The sequence below is a fragment of the Parus major genome, chromosome 7, assembly GCF_001522545.3.
Source record: "Parus major isolate Abel chromosome 7, Parus_major1.1, whole genome shotgun sequence".
NCBI lineage: Eukaryota > Metazoa > Chordata > Aves > Passeriformes > Paridae > Parus > Parus major.
In genome coordinates, this window is record NC_031776.1 from 26,353,026 (window position 1) to 26,377,907 (window position 24,882).

The 24,882-nt window shown below is 44.1% G+C and overlaps 1 protein-coding gene across 29 annotated transcripts in view; it reads right to left on the reverse strand.

Annotated features, from left to right (window-relative positions):
- The window catches only part of CLASP1 (cytoplasmic linker associated protein 1), a 171,022-nt gene extending 150,163 nt beyond the window's left edge, over positions 1 to 20,859 (reverse strand). For 14 of the 29 annotated variants that reach the window (XM_033516199.1, XM_019007431.2, XM_019007428.2 and 11 more), the window contains exons 1-2: positions 20,733 to 20,858; positions 8,676 to 9,150 (exon numbers count right to left, since the gene is read on the reverse strand). In XM_033516199.1, coding sequence (XP_033372090.1) covers positions 8,676 to 8,870 — 195 coding nt within the window. In that variant the 5' untranslated portion in view covers positions 8,871 to 9,150; positions 20,733 to 20,858. Of the gene's footprint in view, positions 1 to 8,675; positions 9,151 to 20,732 lie in introns of all 29 variants that reach the window. The other 15 variants (XM_015634650.2, XM_015634648.2, XM_015634647.3 and 12 more) reach the window with 2 other exon arrangements.
- Positions 20,860 to 24,882: the final 4,023 nt, after the last annotated feature.

Below are 24,882 nucleotides of genomic sequence, written 5' to 3' on the forward strand. Positions count from 1 at the left end.
TCTAGCATTCATCTATTCTCTTTTCTCCCCAACTTCTGAATTCTTTAGCCGATTTTAGCAAACTTCAACATAATATGGTAGGGAAAACAGAGATACCAAAGATTATATGCACTTACAAATACTGTAACCAAAAGAGACTCCACTGAAACACAGACCTTAGCATGAGGAAAATCAAAGCATGAGATACCAGCAGATCTACAAAGAAAAAGGCAAAGGAAATGAGGTTTCATAGAACTTCCCTGCTCACAAAATTACTTAATTAAAACTAGACCAAGTCAGTGGGAACTAGAGCCTATTGACAGTGGGACTTTCAGCAGACAATTTTTTCATGTGCAAGTTCAAAGGGTGAGACAAGAACAGCTTTTAAGACAACTTCAAGAAATATTCCACAAAGAAGACATGGAAAAATGTGCATACTTTCAATGGAGAAGCTAACAGGTTGGTGCTGGTGGGAGGACCCTGGGGGCTGATGAATTTTTCTTTCAGCATCAAGAGGACAACAAAACTCCACTGAGCAATTTAGAGACTAGCAAAAAAAAAAAAAATCAAGGTGCTGGTAAATCCAGCACTGACACTAACCTTCCATTCAGGTCATGTCAGGGAAAGTGAGGATTCACTCCTACTCACCCTGCCACCTACTAAACATGAAGGGAGATGGGTCCCACATGCATATAAATGACTGCTAATTTTACTTCAGAGGTAACAAGCACAATATGAACAGTCTCCGTAAGCCACTTTGGGATTTTTGAGGACCAAAGCCAGTACACTGTTTAAAATATTTAATTTAAAGTGTTCAAGCAGTTTAAGGCACAGTAGTACCACATCTGTTCTGCCACACAAAGGACTGAACAAAATTGCCCTATCGCTGTGCATAATCCTGTTATTCTACACTGTACATAAATGATTCAAAATCATCACAAGCTCTATCCTAAAACCAAATGTCTTGTCTTTATCTATTCATCTCCAGGAGTTTTCCAATGCTCTTTCTGCAGGCAACTTTCATCTGACATGCAACCTAAATTTACTCACAGCCAGTTTACACCCATTTGTTCTTGTGCTAACCTTGCCCTTTAAATCGGAGAGTTCTTTCCCCTCCCTGATGGTCACTCCTCTGATGTATTTATAGACAGCAGTCATATTCCCTGACAGCCTTCATACTCTAAACTAAACAAGCCAAACCTCTTGGTCTTCTCTGGTTAGGAAGGCTCTCCAATACCCTGAACACCCCACTAGCCCTTCCCTGCACCTGTTCCAGCTTGAATTCCTCCCTCACAGACAGGCAACTAGAACTGTACAACACATGCCAAAGAGGCCCAATAAGGCACTCTACAATAGCATTAGTACACCCTTATCCCATGAAAATAAATCCCCAATAATCTGTCTTTTCCACCAATGCATCAGCTGTGACCCTTAGCCTGCAGTGGAGCAATACACACCAAGGTTTTCTGAGAGCTGGCTAACTCTGTTAGACCTCTAATAAACCCTGGTGACAAGCACTGAAGTGCTGCAAATGAAACTCTACACCAGCATTAAAGGAATAGCTTTATCCTCTCAATTTAGTAACCACAATGGTTCAGTCTGCTGTGTGTTGACCCAGACTCACAGTCCCAAACAAGAGCCTCTCAGCTTGCCAACGCTGAGGCAGCCACTCTACCAAACACCCAAGAGAAAATATATCTAACAAAACAAAAAATGCAACAAAAACACACAAACACAAAAAAATCCACAACAAAAAACCCCAACAAAACCACAAGCACACAAGAATTCAAAAAAAAAAAAAAAACAAACAAAAATAACACAGCAACCAAACAAGGAAAAAAATGGCCCCAGACAACCTTTGTTAGTCCCAGCACTAAAACCCTATGAGAACTTAATTTGATCAGCAAACAAAACCAGAGCATCAAATCTCTACCAGACATAGCAATATGCAAGGGAGACTTTTAATTTGTATCCTATGTTTCCATTTATATTTCACCATCCACTATGGGCCACCAAAAGACAGTATATTAAAGTGCACTTTAATTAAAATACTATGTAAGTGTTGCAATCAGGCTCAGGCTGGGTTTTACTCAATGTCACACTCTTGGTTGGTTTAAAGCAGCTCATTATGGTTTGTGAAGTTGCTGTGTTGCAGACACTTCTGGGCCACCTGAGGACTCTGCTCCAGGCTTCAACTACTTCTGAAACAGGTGACCCAAAGGAAATACACTCTGGCTCCCAAAAGCTACCTTTCTTCTCAGGGATGGGGTTATTTTCCTCTCCAGTTCATGAATGAGCTTTGGATATTGAGCTCTAAAACCACTGGAAAAGAGGTTAGACCTTGAATGTGCCACTATGGAAACAAACTTCTGTCCTAATTATTTCAACACCATGTCTCCACTCTGCATGCTCCCTTGTGATCCTGTAGGTTCTCATTATTTGTATTTGATTTGGTAATACCTTGGTAAACAACTGATAGATACTGTTCTTTGGTACACTCAGGCTCACAAACCTTCTGTTTTATGCAACCAGTAGCATATCCACTTTGTGCACAAAACAACAAGAAAGTATTAATGCTCCACTAGAGTTCTTCCCACTGCAGCCAGAAAAGGACAATCCTTCCTTCTACACCAGTCATTATTACCTTTTAAGTATGAAGAAAAAGCCACAAGGAAATTCTAAATGCTAACTTGGTAATTTTTCCCCTGCCCTGAATCCAAAGGTCTGAAACTAACACTGAATTTCATCTATTCCAGCTGCTAGGATCTTCTGTTCTGCACAGCACCCTCTATAGCATGTCCCACACTGCTGACACTGAGGTAAGAGCTGCACCATAATCCAATCTAATTACCACACAGAGCAGTTAAATGTTGGGAAGGCAGGTCCAGCTACTAGAGCCAGAAAAAAAAAACAATTGATCAGCTGGACTGGGAATTAACATGAATACCTAGAGGAAACTAGATATCCTGGTGCCAAAACTCTGCTCTTCCACAAGTTCAAGGCAGGAAAACCCACCTACAATTAGGAGCATGCCATCACTGAAGCCTAAAAATAAGGACTGGGCACACTCCATAAACACAGTTCAAATCAAGTGAGTCTTTAGCCCTTCTCTTCTCCCCACAAAGGTGATCAACAGCAGTTTACACAGTACCTTTTGCAATATGGACATATGCAAGGAACAGGTTCTACTCTCAAGTCCAGATCTCAAAAGCACTTTTCCTCCATAGTCCCTTTATCATCTCTTTTGTGCATCAAAACTTATTTAATTCATTTTTATTAGCAATGTCAGCTTCATGACAAAGAGGTATGAAAGTGGTAGAGGAATGCATACATTACTGATCTCCATGCACCCCCAGCAGCTGCTTAGAAACCCTTTACAAGTCTCTTCTTCTTCCACAGATGGTGAAGTCCTTTCCCTCCGTGCATTAAATACTCAACAAAACACACTCACCAAATTATCATATCAAACCATAACCATGCATGATAATTATGTCTTAAATCAGGATTTCTTCTACCGAATTTCAACCAAAATAAACATGGTATAGAGAACAAATGTATGCTTATAGTGAACAACCATTCATCAGCTTAAGTAACTCTAATGGATGTCACTTTAAACTAAGCCTGTACCATCTGTTCTACCCCTCAATTAGCAAGCAAAAAAATTATTCAATAGGCAGTTTAAGAAAGCCAGCTAATTTATGTAAGTTTTATTTCTCTTCAGCTCAGTGAAACATCCTCTTGTAATGCTTGGTATTCAGAAACAGATCAGAATAGAAGGTTGCTTTTTCAAACGCTATTAGGAATTTTGTCAGGGGAAATAAAATATCCATGTAATATTTCACCATATCAAAAAAAAATCTCGTTAACAGCTTACATTTTACTTTAGAGAGCATGATGTCTCTCTCAGTACCAAAATCAGCTGGGAACTAAACAAATCAAATCTGAAGTGCTGCACACGTGAACACGAACAAAGCTCAGGACTCAGCCCTACCCTGACAGACTGAGTCTACCAGCCCAGCAGGAGGCTGGGGATGTGCCCTCAGACCCGGGGGTCTGTTAACTATATCAGTTCCTAATTCACCTCTCAGAGGCAAAACCCAGGCCTGCAGGCTGCTGTGCACAGCCTCACACTGTACCGGGACAAATTCCATGCAAGGTGAGATACTCTCCTTGGAAAGCAAACTCTGTTTGAAAGCAGTGCAGTGCCAAAAGATCCCTACTTGTGAAAGTACATGAAAAAATTGCAGATTCATTCTATTCTTACTGCAAACCTCCATCCAGTTTCACTTCAAACTGGCCTCTCCTACCACTCAGCAACATGTGAAAACACTGAATAGAATCTCTCTTCAGTATGTTGGACCCTGAGCTGCTGGAAGGCTCTGTCGCCACCAATCTTCGAGTTCCCTCTTGGATGTTTGTCTAAAAAAATACATGCAATAACAAGGGCTATTTCCACTGGAAGCCTCAAATCCACCAGCATAGGCAACACATCCCAGGGAAAAGAAAGGTGAGAGACCTCATCTCCCAGTACTGTTGAGCAGAAGCAGGCAAGAGAAGGTCACTGCCAAACACTCTTGGTTCACCTCTTGGAACAGCAGGCTGTTTAAGATCCTGGAAATATTACTTTATATTACACCTTAATTTACATCATGGTTTGGGTACTGAGAAAGGCTCATCAGCCACAGATGAGCCAGGAGATCCTGCACACTTAACATCAGCATTACTAAATACTGCAGAAGCAGCTCAAACTGAGATGGCTCACCAAGGGATTACTGAAGATTACAGCTCTCTCCCCTTCCCACAGGATTGTGAACCTGAGAGGACACACTGAAGCCTCTGACACTGCTGTGCTGTTTTGCCTCATGTTTTAAGACAGACAGCTCTGCACAGGCCACAGTTATTGTTCAGAGATTCAAAGCTCAGCAAAATAACTCTCTTTCATGCTTAGTAGGGGAAGAAAAGGAGTCAAGCAGAATCACCATCCTGAAACAGCACAGACCAAACCAACAAAGCACAACATCAAGAAACAGACCAGAGGCTGAATTCTGCTTTGGTCTAAAACATTCAGCAATACCTTCCCAAGCCCAGCCTCCCTGGTGTAATCCACAACTCTAGTGCCCACACAAACACAGACTGTCTGCTCTAAGCAACTGCACTCCAAAGAGTAAGAGCTCTCAAAGAGAATTCATCTTTTCACTCTGCACCATTCTTATATCTTCTACACACCTGCAAGTACTGCTGAGAAAACTCAAGTCTGCAATGGCTGCTGGGTGCAGTTGAAGCGCAAACGTACAAATGGCTTTGCACTGGACTTCAGTGCCTTGTTTCATACTATCACCTCTATGTTTCTTTGACTTGAAAAGCATCCCGAACTATCCAACTAAGGTGCCTTCTGCACCTAAGGCATCTGTCTGGAACCAGTGGTCAGGTCACAAAACAATCTGTTAGAGGAGTTTTAGAGTACTGAGTGCTATCAAAGTACATTGGCCCTCACTGTGTTTTACACATGCTGTTTTTAACAGACTTGAGACAGCACCAACCAAAGAAAAGCATCTCTGCTCTCCACTCTTTTTATCCTGAATCCCTTTTGTCTTAAATTGCAATGCAAGATGTAACCAAAAGTATGTATTCTATTACCATCTGTTAAAAACAGGTGGGGCAGTGCTCTTTTATCTCTTTCATGACCCATCCCTCATAACTTCAGAGGGTTATCTTCTGTTAATGGGCCAGCTGTTAAAACCAGGTGTGGTAATGTCCTTTATCTATTCCCCCTCTGTCCAGGGAGATATCTTCTCTTAATGAGCCATTAAGTCTCACTGCAAGACTGATAAAATTACATCATCCCATTGTGAGATGCTCCACCCAGGGGGAGGAGCCAAGCATTCCTACCTGGATATAATTGGAGAATTAGAACACCACAGGCAGCCTTTTTTCACTGGATTCCCAGAGGAAGACCAGACCCATCTACACCACCACTGGACCTTCAGAGGAAAACTACACCCTTCTACAGGATCACTGCTTCAACAGAACCACATCTGTTGCTCGAGGAGGACTGCAGCCACCACTTAATCTGATTGCTGCTAACACCCTGACCAACAGGGTGTCCGGCTGTATTCTGACTCTGTCAGCGTTTTTTGTACTACTGCATTATATTTTCTTAGTAAAGAAATTATTCCTATTCCCCTATCTTTGCCTGAGAGTCCCTTAATTTCAAAATTATAATAATTTGGAGAGAGGGAGTTTACATTTTCCATTTCAAGAGAAGCTCCTGCCTTCCTTAGCAGACACCTGTCTTTCAAACCAAGACACTCTTGAAAAAGATCCCACTGTCTGCAATCATGGTGCTGTGGTCTTCTTGTGAAGGACTTCACAAAATAGTGTCATGAAAAAACAGAAAACCAGCAAAGCCTAAGAATGTCAATGATGGCCATGACATCCACAGATCAGACTTGTATGCGAATGAGGGAGATAGCTCAAGCCCTTTCTGAAAAAGTGCAATTTCATTATAAGTTCCGGCTCCTTTTAACCCAAACTGAACTGGTTTGCCTTAGAGATGTCTCTTCTCTGGCTCACTGATGTTTCCTCAGTGCTAACATATGAGCACAAGTGCTTAGTTAGAAAAGTCCTAGACAGGCAGGAGCCATGAATCAACTGGATGCTGTCCCAATATAATGGGTCTTGTTTCATCCACACTCAGTCTTATTCTGAGAATACACACTTTATTGCTAAAGTGCTAGGAAATTTCAAATCATGCAGATGATCTCAGTCTTTGTTTTAAGCTGATACTTTTTCAAATGAAGAGACTGAGGTGAGAAGAGAAACAAGACTACAAATATTTCAGCTTCTCCCATTGTGACCAGACCATTGCAGTTTAGCTCTCCAGATGGTTAACCTAGGGCAGTGATGCTTGGCCTTTCACTCCTGAAGTTGATACACTAATCCATGAACTGTATCAGATAACACCAACTCCCCTGTGCTCTATGACACCAGACAAAGCTGAGCTTCTGAACGCCTGTCCACAAACAGTCAGGAAAAAAGGCAATGATAATGCTGATGAAGGCATTCAAACAAAAGGAAGAGATTGGCATAAGAGGGTGCACTAAGCCTTGGCTGGATCCTGAAGCAGACTCTACCACATCACTGACCTTTACAGAACCACCTTGCCCCACTCAAAGGCTTCACGTCTCCCATTATATTCATTCACTAAGAAAACACCCTCCAGACATCTGAGACATATCTCTGTTATGCTTACGAGAACTTATTAATCACAGCAAATGCTATCTATAGAACACACATTAATGAATGCCAGCTCAGCAGCATGAGTTCTGGAACAGAGTCACTGCAGTACAGAAGTGCCACCAGTTTGTTACTGGAAAATGAATATCACAGATATCACTGTGTGTAGTTTAACAGACAAAAGATTGGGAAGACAAGCAAGTTATCTGAATAGAAATTCTGCAAACTAAGTGTGATACTGGGATTGTACTGCATAGCTCTGTCATCCACATAACTTCAGGAAATCCATGCACATAGCACATTTCTTAACTATTTCAATTTTACTGTGCTTGGGTTACTCTTCCCAGAGTATCATGAAGTACCAGAGAATTATGGAAGTTTGAAAGAAAAAGCCAGTTAGCAAGAAAAGGGGCAATACAAATATGTAATACTCTCAGAAAATTATATGTACACTTGTTCACAACAGCAAGCTAAAAGTTTCTTCATGTATTCCACCAGAACAGATTCTCTGTTGAGACCCTATTAGCTTTGGTGGTTTAGTGATAATGTTTTAGTTTTGGGTTTTTTTTCCTACATGCCAAACAGCTTCTACAACAGCTGCTTGTTGACAAAAATGAGAAGAAATGCAGTTGTGTAGAACACTCTGCAATGTCACAACCAATTCTGATTCCAAATCAGAATTTCTGTTAAAAATAATTTTAACTGAGTATGCTGAGCTGCAGAGCACTTACAACCTATACAGCTAGTCCCTCCTTCACTTCTACAGGTGTGAATTCCAGTACAACCCCCAGTTAAACATCTTTAGGCTCAGCTCTGCAGGAATTTTCAATCAGATTCCCCAGCACTTATCAAAAAGGAACATTATTACAGCCCATATAATAGCTTCAGTACTCTATTAGGCTTTTCAGAGAAATTCATGAACAGACCAGAGCAGGAATTTTCCAAGTCACAGCTGAGAATCCCTCCCCACTCCCACAGTACCTGGCTATAGTACGAATTCCTCATTAAACCTGAAGGGAAATGAAGTAACATGACAGGGATAACAAGGCAGTGGAGTTGCATGTTCTACCAACTCATCTTAACACTATTGAATTCAACAGAAGACAGACACACAAGTTATCTGTCTTGAGCTAAGAACAATGGATCTACCATGTCATCCACAGAAAATGCTTTTTTTCAATTTGATAAACCTTTTAGTATGGCAGGAAATCATAAACACTGCTAAACTACTGGGATGATCAAAGATCAAAGTGTGCCACCAGCTAACAAAATACACAAATAAACCAGGATTATCATAAACTATGAACACCAAGTGTAAATTGTAAATTGTAAATTCAGTCTAATTCCCAGCTTACAGAACAGTATAATAGAATGTCTACTATACAGCTTTCATTTAGATCAAGTAGCACTTGACATCAAAACTTCTGATAGTAATCACATTCCACATGACAATGTCTTACCTTATAATTGCTGGAATTTACCCAAGAAGTGGCCAGTCCATCAACCATTTTATCCAGCATAGTCTGATCATGTTCAAGATCAGCTGACTTCTGTTTATCTGAGAAATAATCTATCAATTCCTGACCAACCTGAAGTCTTTTTCCAACATCCTTCTGCAGCACCTGCGCTAAGCAGTACTCCATAGTGGGCTCCATAGTGTCTCAGAAATACAGCACCAGCCAGAAAGCCAGAGGGCAGCAGGGCCAAAAACTCCCTCTACAAATGTACGCAGGAGGTCGCCTCTTTCTTCGATGAAGGTTACTGAGGGCCTGGGTTTCAAAGATGCAATTCTGAGAATGGCAACAATGCACCATGTGTGTGTGGACAGCAGCTGGCAGGATATTAAAAGTCCAATTTAAATAACTGGTAATAGATGAAGCAACGAGCAGCTCCGTACAGTTGAGTCTGCAATAAATCCCAATTCAGCAGTCCATTCTGAAAGAAATGAAAAAGAACAGTATTATAGGTTAAATTAAGACTAGAGGAAAAAAAAAAGATTGAAAGCATGTCACAAAATAGGTTATTCATATACAGCTGTGAAGCTGTCTAAGTCAGATATGAGCAGCACTGGTCTATTTTAAGGAATCAAACAAGGTAGGTCAGGACAAAAACCTTATTCTTTACAATAGCAATTATCCATCAGTTCCCTGGAAGTTTTAGTGACAGACAGTAAACTTGTGGCTTAAAGGAACAGCTGATTAATAATCAGTATTATTGCAACTGCCACCATCCACCCAAAAAGGTGGGGACAAAATCTTTAAGCAGGTCACCAGGAAAACCTATCTACTTTAAGTGAAAGCAGGAAGAGGTCTGGATCCTGTTTTGACTGTTGGCCTTCAGCAATCAATGTCATCAGCTGGTCAGCAAGATAAAGCACTAACACAGGGCTCCAGGAATGTAAAATGATCAGTTTTCAAAAACTAGGTGCTCAAGCTGAATTCTCTTACATCCCAACTATACATATCCAGGAAACAGCACTCACTGGCACACTCTAAACGCGGTTCTGATAACCAAGGCCACACACAAGAAAGGTCAGACTAGACTTTGCTGCCACTCAGAGGCACAGCATCACCTCAAAAGCTTCTGGTTTATGCAAAAAAAAAAAATAATAATAAAAAATAAAAATAAAAAATAAACCAACCAACCAACAAACCTGAACAACTGTATGTTTCAGCTCTGGTTATGTTCTTGAACCCTAGGACCCTTTTGAACCCTCCTGCCCCGTTCATTAGGGACTTTTTTTGTCCCTATACCTGCAGCCAAATGAATCCCTCCAGGCATCCAGGGAACAGACTAAGGGCCTGTCCTCCACCTTCCCACAGACCAGGGCTCCTGGCACCACCATAGTGCTTCCTGAAGAACTCCCTCATCACAGGTTAGCTCTTTTAGGAAGTGGGTGATAAAAACCCAGGGTGTCTTTTTGTTTCCAGGCTAATAATACCCAAAGCTAGAAATCTGCCCTACTTTTTCCACCAACATGAGGAAAGCAGGTCAAGCTCAGAGTAAGGGAAGAGGTTGTGCAGCAGACACCTGGTTCAATAAACAGCTGGAAGGAAGCTGGAGGCACAAGTTTGCTAATTGGAAGCACTGGGGCAGCAAATCTAAATACTTTCTTTTGAGCAAATCAGGCCTTCATGAAGGTCTTAATAAAGCAAAGTGGACCTGACAGCAGATGAGATGCACACAAGAACCCCAGCCCAGAAACAAAAGCACCCTCTGGACAGGAGACTATTCAGTTCATGACCTCATCCCCATCTTCCTTGGCCACATCTTACCACCCCCAAGCACAGCACCTAGATTCAGCTCTGAGGGCTTAAGCTTCCCTAACCCTTCAAGTACTGATGCATGTGTCCCAGCTTCCCACACGGGTTGTGCAGGAGTCACCAGAGTGCAGGTCCCTCCATTCCAGGCAGCAGTTCAAATCCCTGCTGGCTGATGGGCATCCAAACTGGTTCTGTAAACCAATGGACTCACCTCAACCAACTGCCAGGCAAATCTTATCTTCAGCCAGAAGGGATTGCTCATGTTTATACACTAAGCTCCCCCCTTGTCAGCAAAACCTCATCCCCAGAGCAACAAGGAAACCTTGGCTGCTACTGCACACACAGCACCTCAAACTTTGAGTTAGTGCTGTGACAGATTACTGCTTGTGACCCCTACCCCAATCTAAACCATCTCAAGGACAAACAAAACTCCCACCATTTCAAGTCACCTCAGGAGGGATTTGATTTTAAATCCTAAAGCTGTCAACACCCCCTCCAATCAGTACTCTTAACACCTTTTTTCCTTCTAAAACAAAGTTCCAAACTAGAAGGAAGCATTGCCTTTTTTACTGCAGTTTCTACTTTTGCTACAGATTCTCTCTTGGTCGATTTAGCACCAAACCTGAAAGAAGCTCTCTGAGCTTTCCCATCCTTAACCAAAATGGTTCATGATATGGCACTCACTCCCATGACAGCACAGGCACAAAACAGACACTTCCACAATTGTACAAGCACAGCAGATGCTTTCATCCAGCTCTCCCTGTCTGCAGCTTTGAATACTGGCCCCTGCCCTGCCCTCTAGCACAGGCTGGTCTTGCTCTTTGCTGCAGACACTCCACTTAAGGGAGACGGTCTTACAGCAATGCCTAAATACCCAGTGGAAGCATTTTCACATAATAGGGAAGCATTTCACTGGACACCTCACTAGCATAGAGCTACTGGAGAAGGGACAGGGAACTGGTACCAAAATGCTACCACATTCTAGCTGAAACCCTTCAAGTTAGCTGAGAAGTTTGTTTCTGGACTCCAGAAGCTGCACACATGTTCAAAAGGGGACTCTTCTGTTAAACTGGATAGATAGTGAAGAAAGTCTAACCGCTTTTAAAATGGAAATGTGGAACTTGCTTAAACTTGAAAATTCAGATTACTGAGGGTATGAATGAGTGCTAGTGACCACAGAATAGCCATTTTTTATTAACATTACACAGAGGCAAGTCCCAACGTGTCCAGAAACCATTAGCTGGCTATACTGCCGTGAGAAATGAGCATTCAAAGTTTCAGGTCTGTCTTCTAAGTGGTTTTCATTAAAGAGTTTGTAAGTCTCTGCCTACAAGCACAGAAACATTCTTTAAAGCAAACTAACATAAATAAATTTTTCTCCACTTTCCTTACTTTTTAAACACATGAAGGAAGGCATAGGATAAAAATTGTGGTGCACTACAGAAGGACAAATTTGTGTCACAACATTGAGGACTGTAATCCGAAGAACATCCACTATACATTATGGCACCACTATCAAATGCATACAGGGAAGAAGAGCCAGAAACATCTTTGAATCCTGGGGAAAACAGTAATAGGAAGCCAAGAGGAAAAGCTCAATGTGGCTTGCATCTAACAGCTAACAGGTGTTTAAGTAGCACTTTTCTAAAAAAAAAAAACCAAAACCAACTATCCTTACACATGTTAGGAAGTGTGTTGACTCCCTTCTTCCCAAAAGGAGGAAGTGGAAAAAACACCACCTGAGAAAAACAAGACCCAAGTTGACAAAAAAAACTAACCTGCCAGACAATGAAGCATATGGCTGCTGCATCCCATCCAATCTGCATCTGCAATTATCTGGGCAGATGCTCCCCACGTAAGTTTTGAAAAACACAAAGCTTTCTTTTTTCTTTTCTTTTTTTTCCTGTTTTTTTTCTGAAAAACAGAAGCCAAAAACTTCTGTTCCTGGACTTCTTGAGTCAATGTTACAAGATACAAACAGCTTTGGATGGGGATGTTGAGTACAACCTCTTCCCACAGAAGAACAGTCATGCAGAACTCAAAATTAATAACTCAGTGGCACAGGTCCTGTATTTGGAGCTCCTCCAAGTTTTGAGAAGGGTTGCCAGTATAAGCTCCAGAGCAAGAGTTTTCTCCAAGCCTTGTAGTCTGCCCTTGAAGAGACAGGCTAGGCTCAACACATAGACAGAAGAATCCAAGAGAAAAAGCTACCCCAATTATGTCATTGAAAAAAAGTTCTTTGTTTCATTAATAAGCCATCAAAACTATATGCTTTGTAACACCCAAATTTTTCCATTAACAGCTATCCCATAGAAAGCCACTATACAAAGGTTTATGTTTAATGCCACCTTGGAGCTCAAAATGATGAATTTAAAGGGGAAAGCTGACAAAGACCAAACAGTCCGAAGTTACTCAGCTTAGAGACTACCATCATAACAACATAAAAGCTGGTACAATTCACAGTAAAGCAACTGGCTGAACACATAGAATAAATTAATCCAAACAGTAATAAGGAAATACTTGTTACCTAAGATACTGTGGCAATTTAAACCACCTAAGTCAATGAATTTTTTTCGGCACTTAGGAGAACACCACTGACCCCAGACTAAGTGAAAGTGCAAGATTTGCAATTTTCAAATCAGACTTTATCTTAGGATAACTTCACAGGAAATTTGGAATCTTTTCCTTCTTACGAAGAAGGGAACCTGAAGCACATAAATATGCACTATTACTCTCTTGGTGTCCTGCCTATCCTTGGGAGATCTTCCAACATAACTATTTAACTTTAAAAATGATGTTTCACTCTCTTCTGCTCTAGACATCACGTTATCTTTGTCACGTTTCACTGTCATCTTCATTTACCAAAAAGTCAGTGCAGTCCATAACCTCCCCAGACAACTGCTCCAGACACAAACATGCAGAGACAAGCCTCTTGCTGCCACTCATAATCACTGGAGGCAAGAGCTAGCGCCACTCAATAACCAGCTCTTTCCAGTCATCTTCCTGAAGGTATCTCTCAACTTCCAGCCAGTGAACTTAATTTGTAACCAACTTGTAAAGGTGACCACACTCCTTTTGTGGGCTTTTTTTGTGTACGTGGTTAGCTGTAGCCCAACAGCTGTAGAAATAACACAGCAACACAATTGTACCAACAAGCCTCCTTCTTCACAACTTTCGGGACCTAGTTGCAGTCACTTCAGTTTAAAATTAGTTCCAGGTATATTCCACAGACTTCTGTCAGCTACAGAACTCTGATCCTTCAGGAGATGTCCACCCTAGCCAAATGGAACATTTTTTTCAAATATAAAAGCAACCAGGCATCCAACCTGCAGTAGTTAACCACTTCTGCAAGGTGGGCAGCATAAACACAACTGCCTTGGTTTGCCAGCTAAGCCCCCTTGGGCGAAAAATTCAGAGCTCTTAGAACAGCACCTGGAAACCATCTGCTGCAAACACTAAGTGGAGATCTCACCAGCAAGGCAGTGTCAAATTGCAGTTCTGCAGGGTGGAAGTTCTCAGCCCTCTGTCCACTTCTCTATTTTTGCTTCCACCAGTACAGCTATACCCTCCCCAGAGGGGACTGGTGTCAGGCCTCTACAAAGTATTACAATCATCAAGCACTCAACCAAACCTACTTTTCCCTGGGGTGTGCAAGCAGCCGTGAACAAAGCAGCTCCAAGTGTTCCTACTGTAAAAACTCTGAGAGAAGGAGGTGGCAAGTATAACATCAAGTGTCCTGTTATAAATACACATGTCCTACTTGAAGAAGTAAGCAGCATCTTTCTGGAGCTGAAGAGTTTGTAGGAAACACCCACCAAGCAACTGACAGATGGGCTCTCCCCATTGTTCACCTGTATCCATAAGTAGGCAATAATGTTTCTTTAGTGACAGGGAATATTACACAATCACGGTAATTGTTTCAAATCAGTAATTAGTGTTGCCCTGTACTTGAGCCTCCCCCAATTCAAAGATAGTATCTTAGATTTCCAGACTGACAACTCATGCTTTTCTAATTAGCTGGCGGGACAGCGGCGTGCTTATCTCCTGTACCAAGTGTCTCTGGCGGCACTGATGCACTCCTTCCACACCCCATCCAGTAAGTTTTAACTGTCCTCAGACAGTGCCAGTGCCGTCGCTTCTCAGTCCAACCTTGCTGATAAGCAAAGCACTGCCTAGATGGATGCAGCTTCTTTTCCAGAAGGTCTTCAAAGGAGGGTTTCTTTGTCTTCCCACAGCACCAGCTGCACTAAAGCAGTGTAAAACTCTACTGCTGCAGGCAGTTCATCCTCAGTAGAGCCAGGTCTGGCTGAAGGCTTGCTAGGACTCTTCTAAATACTGGCTGGTCTTTAAACTTGCCTGGAGTCTGTTAAGGGGCTCATCTTCAGTGTCAGTGTCAGTGCAGACAGCAACAAACCTACAGCAGGACACAACTCCACTGCCATCAGGAAAACTGAAGCAGATTTCTAGAATGAAGATGACTGAAAGATTTTCAGGGCTTAAGCTAACGATGGCCTCCCCCATACACAAACCTTCTAGGCCAGATGCTGGCTGTGAAAGTTGCACTAGCTAGCCTGGGTAAGATGAGAGATAAGCTTCAGATAACAGAAATTCTTATGCCTCCACTAAAGGTTTACATTGCTGCCTGGGTAACTGAACACCTCACACAGAGCTACCAATTTCAGCAATGCAACAATCTTTAAAAAAATCTCAGTCATGAAGCTGCTGCAAATCAAGACAACTCACAGGTCACCTCAATGTGACTTCAATACCCTACACTAATGAAACCACTTTGCAGAGTGGGAGTAACCCTTCCAGAGTAGGGTAGAAAATGAGATGAGCTTTAACATCTTTTGTTTTCCTAATACAACCCCTCTCTGAAATTAGTTTGGTTTTAACTTTGTCTGAGACCAAGGACAAGTCTAGAATGAGCTTTCAAGGTCTCCTCCCTTTTTAACAGTTGGAGTACCAAGATACAGGTCAGCATCCTACAATGGTAGGAGCTGCTCTGTGTGTACTCCCTCTTGTTGACATCTCAGTTCATGGTTCCAAGGAAATGTACTACAAACAACTTATTAGGGGCCTACAGGACCAGTGGCAGGGTGACACTTAATTCTGTGAACAGTACTCGAGTTTTGGGTTTATGTGTATGAAAATATCCTCCCTGTCCCTCACTCTAGAACTCTAACCTTATCTCAGAGCATGCAGACTTCAGCTCTGACACTGTGGGATCCTGGCACACAAACCATAGAGCACTGGCTCTACGACTTCCAGCTTGGTTTTGCAAGGTGACTGAGCCAAGGGTGCACAAGGTTCCCCCCAAAGAGCTGTGGTGGCATCCCAGAAGAATGGAAGTGCCATCAGCCCACTTTTTACAGCTACTAGGAGAGCAGGACAAAATTTTCCAGACACATCCTAACCCTCTCTTCCACAATCCAGCAGCAATACTGGATTATCTGGAAAAAACAAGGGAAGAATAGACTTTCACCTGTATCCTTGTGGGTAAAATGCTCAGAAATGTTTGGAAGTAAACACTATTGAGAATTAGAGCAGTGACCCATCATCACCTGCAGTTTGCTGTCAGGACAACTGGCTTCACAGAACATCTGGATCTTGTAGTCTCTCTTTGCATTTTAGGGCTAAGATTACTAATTTAGGCAGTCCTGAAGATGGAAAGCATCTCCATCGTGTACATCACTTGAAGAAATAAGTAGAATAATACCTTCATATTTTACAGGCAGGTATTGGGTGGGAATTCAGCATCTTCCAGAGGCACTACAAAATAAGTCTCAAGTGGCAGTGGCAACTGAGGGTGAGATAACACCTTGGGAAAAGAAAAAAACTGATACCAGCATATGCTGGTAGAAGATCCAAATAACTGAATTTTAAAGAGAGCAGTAGGTTTGACATAAATTTTACTCCAGTCCTCCAGTACCTTGCCATTCCTATTGATATATAACTGGCTAGTGACACAGAAGTCAGTTTTTGTGTAGAAGTCCAAGCCAGAAGTACCCCAGAAGGAAGCACTTGAGACAAGCGCTTATAGTAAAATGATAGGTTGGAACAGGAAAATAATCATGAAGATCAAATCTTAGATGCAGGCCCTCAAGGGACACTGGCTGTGGGATGCAACAGCAGCAGTTTCCAAGTCAACAGTTTTAGAAAAAGGTTATTTTCTTGGTCTCTCTTCAGGCTTCCCAGCCAACACCCATCTCTCTTCTACAATTCTAAGCACAAGAAAGATTTGCATGGCGAAACAGGGGTCTTTTCCTACCCCTGCTCTCCAGGGCTGCCATGGAAACTCTTGGCCAGGGAGAGAACTCAGCAGCAGCAGAATTTCAACTGCTGATGGGCTGGGGGGGCAGGGGGCTGTAGAAGCAAGCAGCACATAGAATCAGTTCAGCTCCAGGGAGGGGAAGGAGGGTTATCCCCTACACTCAGGCATCAGCAGATTCTACTCAGCCTGGCACTTCCAACAGCACAGAAGTGGACAGCCAAAGAAATCCCTCAGCACAGGTGGCAGGGGAGTACAGAAAGGCACCATGACACTTTAAGGTGTAGACAAAAGTGGGTGGAGGAGACACAGGACAAGGAAGAGCAGAAAGAGGTTTTATTTGACAGTACCATCAACTGGGCTGAACTGTAGTAACAGTTACTGGCCTACAAAACCACCTGCATATGACAGGCAGAGACACACCTGCAATTCCTCCCTTCTACTCAGCAGCTATTTGAAACACCTATCAAAATTTGACTTTATTTTGATCAGATCTCTGCCTCAGCAAATTACTGTTGGTTCAATCTGACTTTCTGAAATATCTTGGAATCTAACCTATCTACAAGCAAAATGTAAAGAAAGGGCCACAGACTAAGCCTGAAATACCGAAATGCTGCATCAGGGACTGGCCTGGTTAGACTGTTTAGTCTGTTATCCTGCTGGCGGTGGAAACAAATTAGAGATTTTAAAATCTTCCCACTCACAATAAACTAATGATGATGACACTTCTCTAGTAATTAATTCTGTGGCTTCTGCTAGGCATACTCTGGATGCAGAATGGACACTTCCTTCCTTGCAGAGCCAAACATGCAGAGATTTGATTAAGGGGCAGAACAGGAAGCCAGATGAACTCAAACACTAACCATGAACTGAGATCAAACCTCTTGGGGAACACCTGCAACCTCTTGGACAAAACCCATTTATTGCCCTTCTACAACTTGAACAGTTACAAGTCCACCCAGTTCATCTGGGTTTTGTTGTGTGGCCGTTTTTCCAGGTGTAAGAGGGTTAATGCTGCGAAAGACAGGATAAAGAGAACTCTCCCATGTATGACAGAGCCAGACACCAGTGCAGTGCAGAACGCCAAGGAACATGTATGTGCTCAGCTCCTCAGTATCCCACTGTGCAAAGCTTATAACCAGCTCAAATCAAGCTTTCACACAGCTTTGAGAATTGGTAACAGGTTGGTCCAATGGACAAAATTGAAAACACTGAATGAGCTCTACAGAAACATGTAATGCAAGCTTCAACACTATAGTGGGAAGGAAATGGAGCAACCGAGCAAAGCACAACATGAAGTGGACACCATCAAACAGCAACATAAAGCTAAAGCTGCATATCATTATCACATCAAGCTTCATCAAGGAAAGAAGAAAACCCCTTCCCTCACAGTCAGACTGCTTACAATTTACTCAAGTCACAGTCTGGAGACATTAATAGACACGGACAGTCTATTTTATTCGCTCAGGTGACTGACCTTTCTATACTTGCCAGCATTTTCTCCACTGCACTGGCAATCACTACTCCAAGGTGTGCTGGCACTGTCAGAATCCAGGAGAAGCTTCAATTACAATTGCCAGCCAAGCAGGCGTGAACTGCAGCAAGCCCCATCCAGGCACACCAACAAGATCTCCAGCCCTAGTCTAGGCAAGGCCAGAGATAATGAGACACTCAGGGTGACACATGAGCCTGATCCAAAGTCATCCGAGGCCAGAAGGGACCTGTAATGGCAGTCCGTAAGCTTCAAAGCCACATTACTCTCACAGAAATCCATGTGTATATTGAAATTATGAGGTACATGCAGGGAAGGTCACTACTTTATCCATCTGAACATTTTGTGTCCAGCCTCTTGAAACATCTTCTGACCTGCCCCTGACACAAAGGTTGTTGAGGGCTCCCCTGTAGAGGACATCTTGTCCTCATCTTCCTCTGTGATGTTGTAAATCATTAGAGAAGTGGCCAGACTTGCTGTCAACTCTCATCCTCTTAACATCCAACAGCCCTGACCAAATTGCCTGATGGATAGAGAAGGATTGATTAATATGGGAGAAAGAGAGAAATTCCATTTCAGTTTGACTTTTGCTGTTTAAATATATGGTTTTCTTAAGATTCCTACAGAACTCCAAAGATATCTGGAGGATCAACTCATTCAGTCACAGACACTCTCTCCAGCTGTACTTTTGGGGAACATCACGTGAACTAGAGAAACATTTCCACCTCCAAAATTTGCTGCTCTATCACTTTTAACACCACTTGTTATCAGCTAAGTAAAGTAAGGTTAAGTGCATAATACCATGGCATTTTTCTTCTTGAAACAGAAAGTTTTGAAACTGCTTGAGAAATTCTAAGGACTTCACAGGAATGCTGCAGGCATCAGTATGAAGAAAATCTATTTATGTTGGCAACAATTAAAAAAAAAAATTAAGCAAGTGAGACTAGGAAATACAGAGAGAATCACCCACAGTGGCATGTCATTCCTCTTCCCCTCTCATATCTTCTGTGTTTCAGTCCCACTGACAGGGTTCAACAGAGAAAACAAGCAAAGGCTCGACTTTGCCAAGCCCAGGAATGCAGCACAAAGGCTTGCTCCACACAGCAAGCTGTGTAGCCACGACAAGGAAGACCCTGAATATGACAGTACTGCAGTTCTATTTTCACTTGGGTGTAGTCCTTTACTCAAGAGAAGGCTGACTCCTAAAGCAAGTTCTCAAATATATCCTTTCTCCAGCTGCAAACCTCTTAAATCCAATTCAGAATCCCACACGGAAGCAAATACTTGCACTTCCAGCCTTTCTAAGAACTGTCTAAGCACTACTGATCTAAATGACAGATCTGTGTCTCCAGGTATCAAGCTACAAGACTTTGATTTGTCTTCAACAGTGTTCAGGGAGCATCAAGAGGAACACCGAATAGAGATGCAACTGCTCAAAAGATGCAGAGAAATGGGCTACACTGGTCAGCAGCAAACTGGACTAAGACATAATTTGTCTCTGATGCTGGCACAAATGCTAGAGACCACATCCCTGCTTTATTAACACTGGCTTGGCACATGCTACTTTACTTAACCTTAGTCTCCTTTACTAAACACTAACTTATGAAATAAGTCCACGTGGGGCAGAGCATTGGTCAGAACAGCCCACACACCTGGGGAGCCTCTGCGCTACTCCACCACAGGCTTCCAAGACAACCCTGAGCCTGTTATCCTACCTCAGTTTCCCACATCCTTCTCAAGCGGCTGTGCAGGGTATCGGGAAGGATGCAGCCTTTCCCTTCCTCGCCAATATCTTTAGACATATAATATTAAAAATACCTTAAGCAGAGCCCACACAGGCCTGTAACACGCACAATTACATTTCATTTACTCAGACCCAGTATCTCTCCGAAGCATTTCTGCAGGATTTGTCTAACGACCAACCCACCTCTTCGCACAAACTCACAGTTCTGACCCAACTTCCATTAAAAATGCTGCCAGAAATAAACGAAGCAGAGCACGGCACGTGCACAAAGGGGCCAAGCACAAGGGCTGAACCCACCCAAAGCACACGATGCTTTCGGGTTCACAGCAGCCTCAAGCGTTAGCAAAGCCCCGCGCCGCTCGCTGAGCGCAGCGCGGCCGCATCTCCCTCCCTTTGCCGAGGCGTTGTTCCAGCGGGGACCTCGCCGGGACCCCCCGCTCTGGCACGGCCCCGCACCGCCGCTCCCGCACGGCCGCTGCTCGGCGGCCCCAGGGCGGGGGGCCGAGGGGCGGCCCCGCGCCAGGCCCCGGCAGCCCCCGCACCCCCGGTCCCGCCGGACCGCCCTCCCCCCTGCCCTTCCCGAACCGCTGGGAGAGCCGGCACCGCGCTCCTCCCGGCCGGAGCCGCGGACGGGTCGGCCCCGCCCCGAACCGCGCTCCCCGCGGTCACCCGGCGGCGGCGGCACCGCACACAAAGCCCCCCCGGCCGCGCTTATCCCCGCGGCCACCCCCGCGGTGCGGGCGGTACCTGCGGGGCGGGGGCCGGGCGGACGCGTTCCCTTCTCCCTCTCGCGTCTCCCCCCTTCAGTGCCGGCGGCGGCGGCGCCCGCTCCGCTCCATGGCCGCGCGCGCGCCCCGCTGACCACGGGAAGAATGGGGGACCCAGCGCGCACGCGCCGCCCGCGCCCGCCCCGCCCCGCCCCGCGCGCCGGCGCGGCGCCGCCCTGCGGCCGCTGGTACCGCGGTGAGGTCAGCGCGCGCCGTGCGCATGCGCGGGGCCGTTACCGCGCGCCCGGTCGCCATGGCGACCCCGCCCGCCGGGAGCCGGCCCGGGGAGCGCGGATACGCGCGTTCCCGGGAATGTCGCACGTGTTCCCGGGAATGCCGCGCTTTTTCCCGGGAGTACCACGGCCCCGTCCCCGCTGACCGGCATCCAGCCACTGCCGCGCCCCCAGCTGCTGCTCCGACCGGGAACAGGCCGAAACGCTTCGAGAGGAATCCCCCACGCTGCGCGGTGAGCGTGAGGGCTCAGTGCTGCCGTGTGGCTGTGACTGCGCACTGCCCTCCTTTGGGGAGTCCCCAGGGACGAATAGTTCCACAGAATCACTGAGAGCGTCAGGCTGGCACGGAGCACAGCGGGACACCTAGTATAAATAATAATGAATACAGTTATGTGAATAAAATGCTTCAGCGTTGTGCCATGACAGCTCTGAAGTGAGGGAAACTCCACACTGTCTCTGAACAAGCTGTTCCAGTGCGTGGTCACTGCACAGTAAAGTTCTTCCTCGTGTTCAGGTGGAAATTCCTGTGCATCGGTTTCTGCCCGTTGCCTCTTCTGTTGCTGGGCACCATCGAGCATTTCTGTATCCATTCTCTTGACATCCCCCTGTAGGTATTTATATGCATGGATGAGGTACTCTGTCATCTCAAGGCTAAGCAGCCCCAATTCTCAGCCTTTTCTCATACCGGAGATGCTCTAGTCTCTTAATCATCTTTGTTACCCTCCACTAGACCCACTCCATGTCACTCTGTTTTGTGCAGCCTTACTTAAAAAGCTGAATTTAAAAGCAACTAATTCCTTCTCCTTCTTGGAACGTTTTGCAGTACTCCCACTCTATAACTGAAGTGAGAATGGGAGGTAAATGCCCTGTGCAGAAGCTCTTTACCAAGATGCATTTGGCCATCTTGTTCCCTGGGCTCATGACTGCTTTTCTCCTGTTGGTTGTGGGGAATGAACCTCCATGTCCCCTCAAACCACCACTGTCCTCGTCCTCGGCGCTGTGGAAGGCAGCTGACCTCCACAACACTGCAGTTCCCAAAGAGCACCAAGTCTGACCCATCAAAACATGGGAGAGCTGTATGTGGAACAAATGATTGATTTTCATCCATAACTTTGAAAAATAATAATGCCCTTCTCCTTGGCTCACAGCTCTGGCAACGCAATGACTTTTGGCAGGCCCCCTCCAAATAACCGTAGATTTTCTAGTTTGTACTTTTTTTGCCATCAGGTTGCAGAGGAATACCTAACTGCTGTTTTGGGTGAAGCCATTGGCACAGGCTGAATGTAGTCTGGAACAGGCTGCACAGATGTCAAGAGAAAGCTGAGGATATTAGTGCTTAAAAGGATGCCAGCTCTGAGTAAACTGAAAGCAGGTGATTACAAACCAGCTTTAGAAATTACCATGGTTCTCACCCCCAGGCAGTAGCTAATCTCCTGAGAGCCCTAACTGGCTAAGAACTACCCAAAGTAGAGACACAACAGATCTGCTTCAGCACAGCCCATGCACTGAGTGTTTTCCCTCCCTGGCTGGGCAGTTCTGCAAACAGGACTCTTGTTTTTTTGCCTTTCTCCTGTTTTGCAGTCTCCCAATAGCAGCTGAGGACAGAAATCATGGGTACATTAATAAAGGACCAATCATTCACTTCATCTGTATCTGCTAGAACTACAGGCAAAGTTCTCTCAGAGAACTCTCTGTTCCCAAAATACCTTCACAAAATATCTCGCTCATTTTCAGCAGGGAAATGAGATAAAAACTGAATAGTAGTAAGGTGAATTATGATAAGTAATATTTTGTTTAGTTTTAGTAAGAAATCAATAATCACACATTTATTACTTATTGTGTATCACACATTTGCTGTGAATTTATTCTCTTCAATATTACAGTAAAGAGGCATTTACTTTGGAAATCTACCAAAACTGCCTTCTGATATATTTGTATGTTTGCCCTTTTTTCACAGATTCTTACTTTGGTGATTCTACATTCATTGTTTTGCAGCCTAAAGCTTTGTAAAGAAATGCTGAGAAATGCAGCTGGCATAGGTTAAAGTATTTTTTTTCTCCCCTCCTAGGTAAAACTTGCACAGAAAAGATGACTTTTATTCTCTCTTTTGCTGCAGGACTTCAGGGGACAATAACTGCATGGAACTTAGAAGCTTCCTCATTATGCAACTGACAGATTGTGTACACGGTCTTTACATGGTTTTTTTTGCATTTTTATTTTAAAACAGGTAAAGTCTACACAGAATTCATCACATAATCAGCTCTAATGTTTGGGTTCTTTTTCCTGTTATTACATGACTGTTTCCTTGCTCCCTGCAGAGACTTTTAGAACAGTTTATGCTTATATTCAAGACAACCAAATTGTTCCATGAGCAGCAGCAGTAAGGATGCCTGGTTTCTCACAGGTCTGTGTTCTTTGTCCCTCCAATCCGCCCTGCTCTCAGCAGCCCTACCTTCCTTTGTGTGTCCTGCGCCACTCCCCTCCAAGGGGGCACGGTCGGCACGGTGGGGTCAGTCCAGGGCAGTATGCCCGTGCAGATGGAAGGGCAGCCTTCCATCACAAGGGATCACACCACCCCCGAGCTCCCTCCTGCCTTCCCCTGAGGCCAGCAATGATTATTTCTCTCCTCCGTTTCTCATGAAATTTGAGATTGTTTCCTCCCCCCTACACACTGAGAAAGAAAAAGGAGGGGGTTAGCCTGACAGTTGAATAGAAACAGACAGACAGACTGGTCATATAAGCCTCGTTTTCATTAGGAAGAGAAGTCCGAAATACATCAAAACCTGCAGGTTTTCTTGCAACTTTTTATGAGTAGGAGGTAAAAGCATTGTTCTGATTCTTGCATTTCAGGTTTCTTAACATTAATCTCAGTATTCTTTCATTCAGCTCTCGACTCCGTGGCACAGCCCCACAGCTTTCCCAGGGCCATCACTCTGCATTAGTTCTGGCACATCTGTGACAGACCTGCACATCCATCGCCTGCGGCAGCTCCCAATGGAAACCCACCACAAAGGCATGGCAGGATACCCCAAGGGCAACCAGATCTAAGCTTCTGGATGGAATCCAGTCTACAGGGATAACTCAGCTTCTCCAAAACTATGGTTAGGTTACAACTATACTATTGCTAAAGAGTCCTCAGAGATTCATCCTGGGGTGCAGGGAGGACTCTCTAAATTAAGGAAGTTGAAGTAACCACTGGAGGAGCTACTACTATTGCATGAGACTGCTTGACCAGACCTTTACTACAGTGGCTCAGCAGCAGGCATTTGGTGGTACCCATATCCATAGCATACCTTTAAAAAAGGTATTTTTTAGTATGCTTTCATCCTGAAAGATCTCCATTTACTTACCTGTCTCCAAAACAAAGAGGCCATGCAGCTGAAAAGTCTCCTGAGAGGATACTGTTCCCAGTGAAGCTGCACACATGTCTCTAACCAGTCCACCTGCTAAGTACACTGTTCCCTGCTTGTTGAGAAAGGTCTGGTTGGACGCAGGGAGCTGTGTGCTTATACACATGCAAAACAAAGCACAGCCCATCTGCAAGGTGAAAAAAAGAGATGAACTTATGGACATCTGCAGCAAGGACACAGAAAGCACTAAGTAAGGGCAAAGCAAAGTCAGAAAGCTTTTTAAAACAAAGAATCGTAAGGACAGTCTAGCTTTCAATTACCAACACTGCTCTTTCAAACAAAAACACATCAATAAAACTAGTGGGAAGCAGATGGATGGACTGGCTCTATTTCAGCAGAAATACTGACTATACCTGAATGACCTGCTCTTCCCCTTTCCTTCAGGGCCCTTTTGCATAACATCTGCTCAGGAATCTGAGAGCCTGGTGCTTCAAGGAGAAATGTTTTTATTTATGAATGATGGTATGATGATGTAGCTGCCTATAAC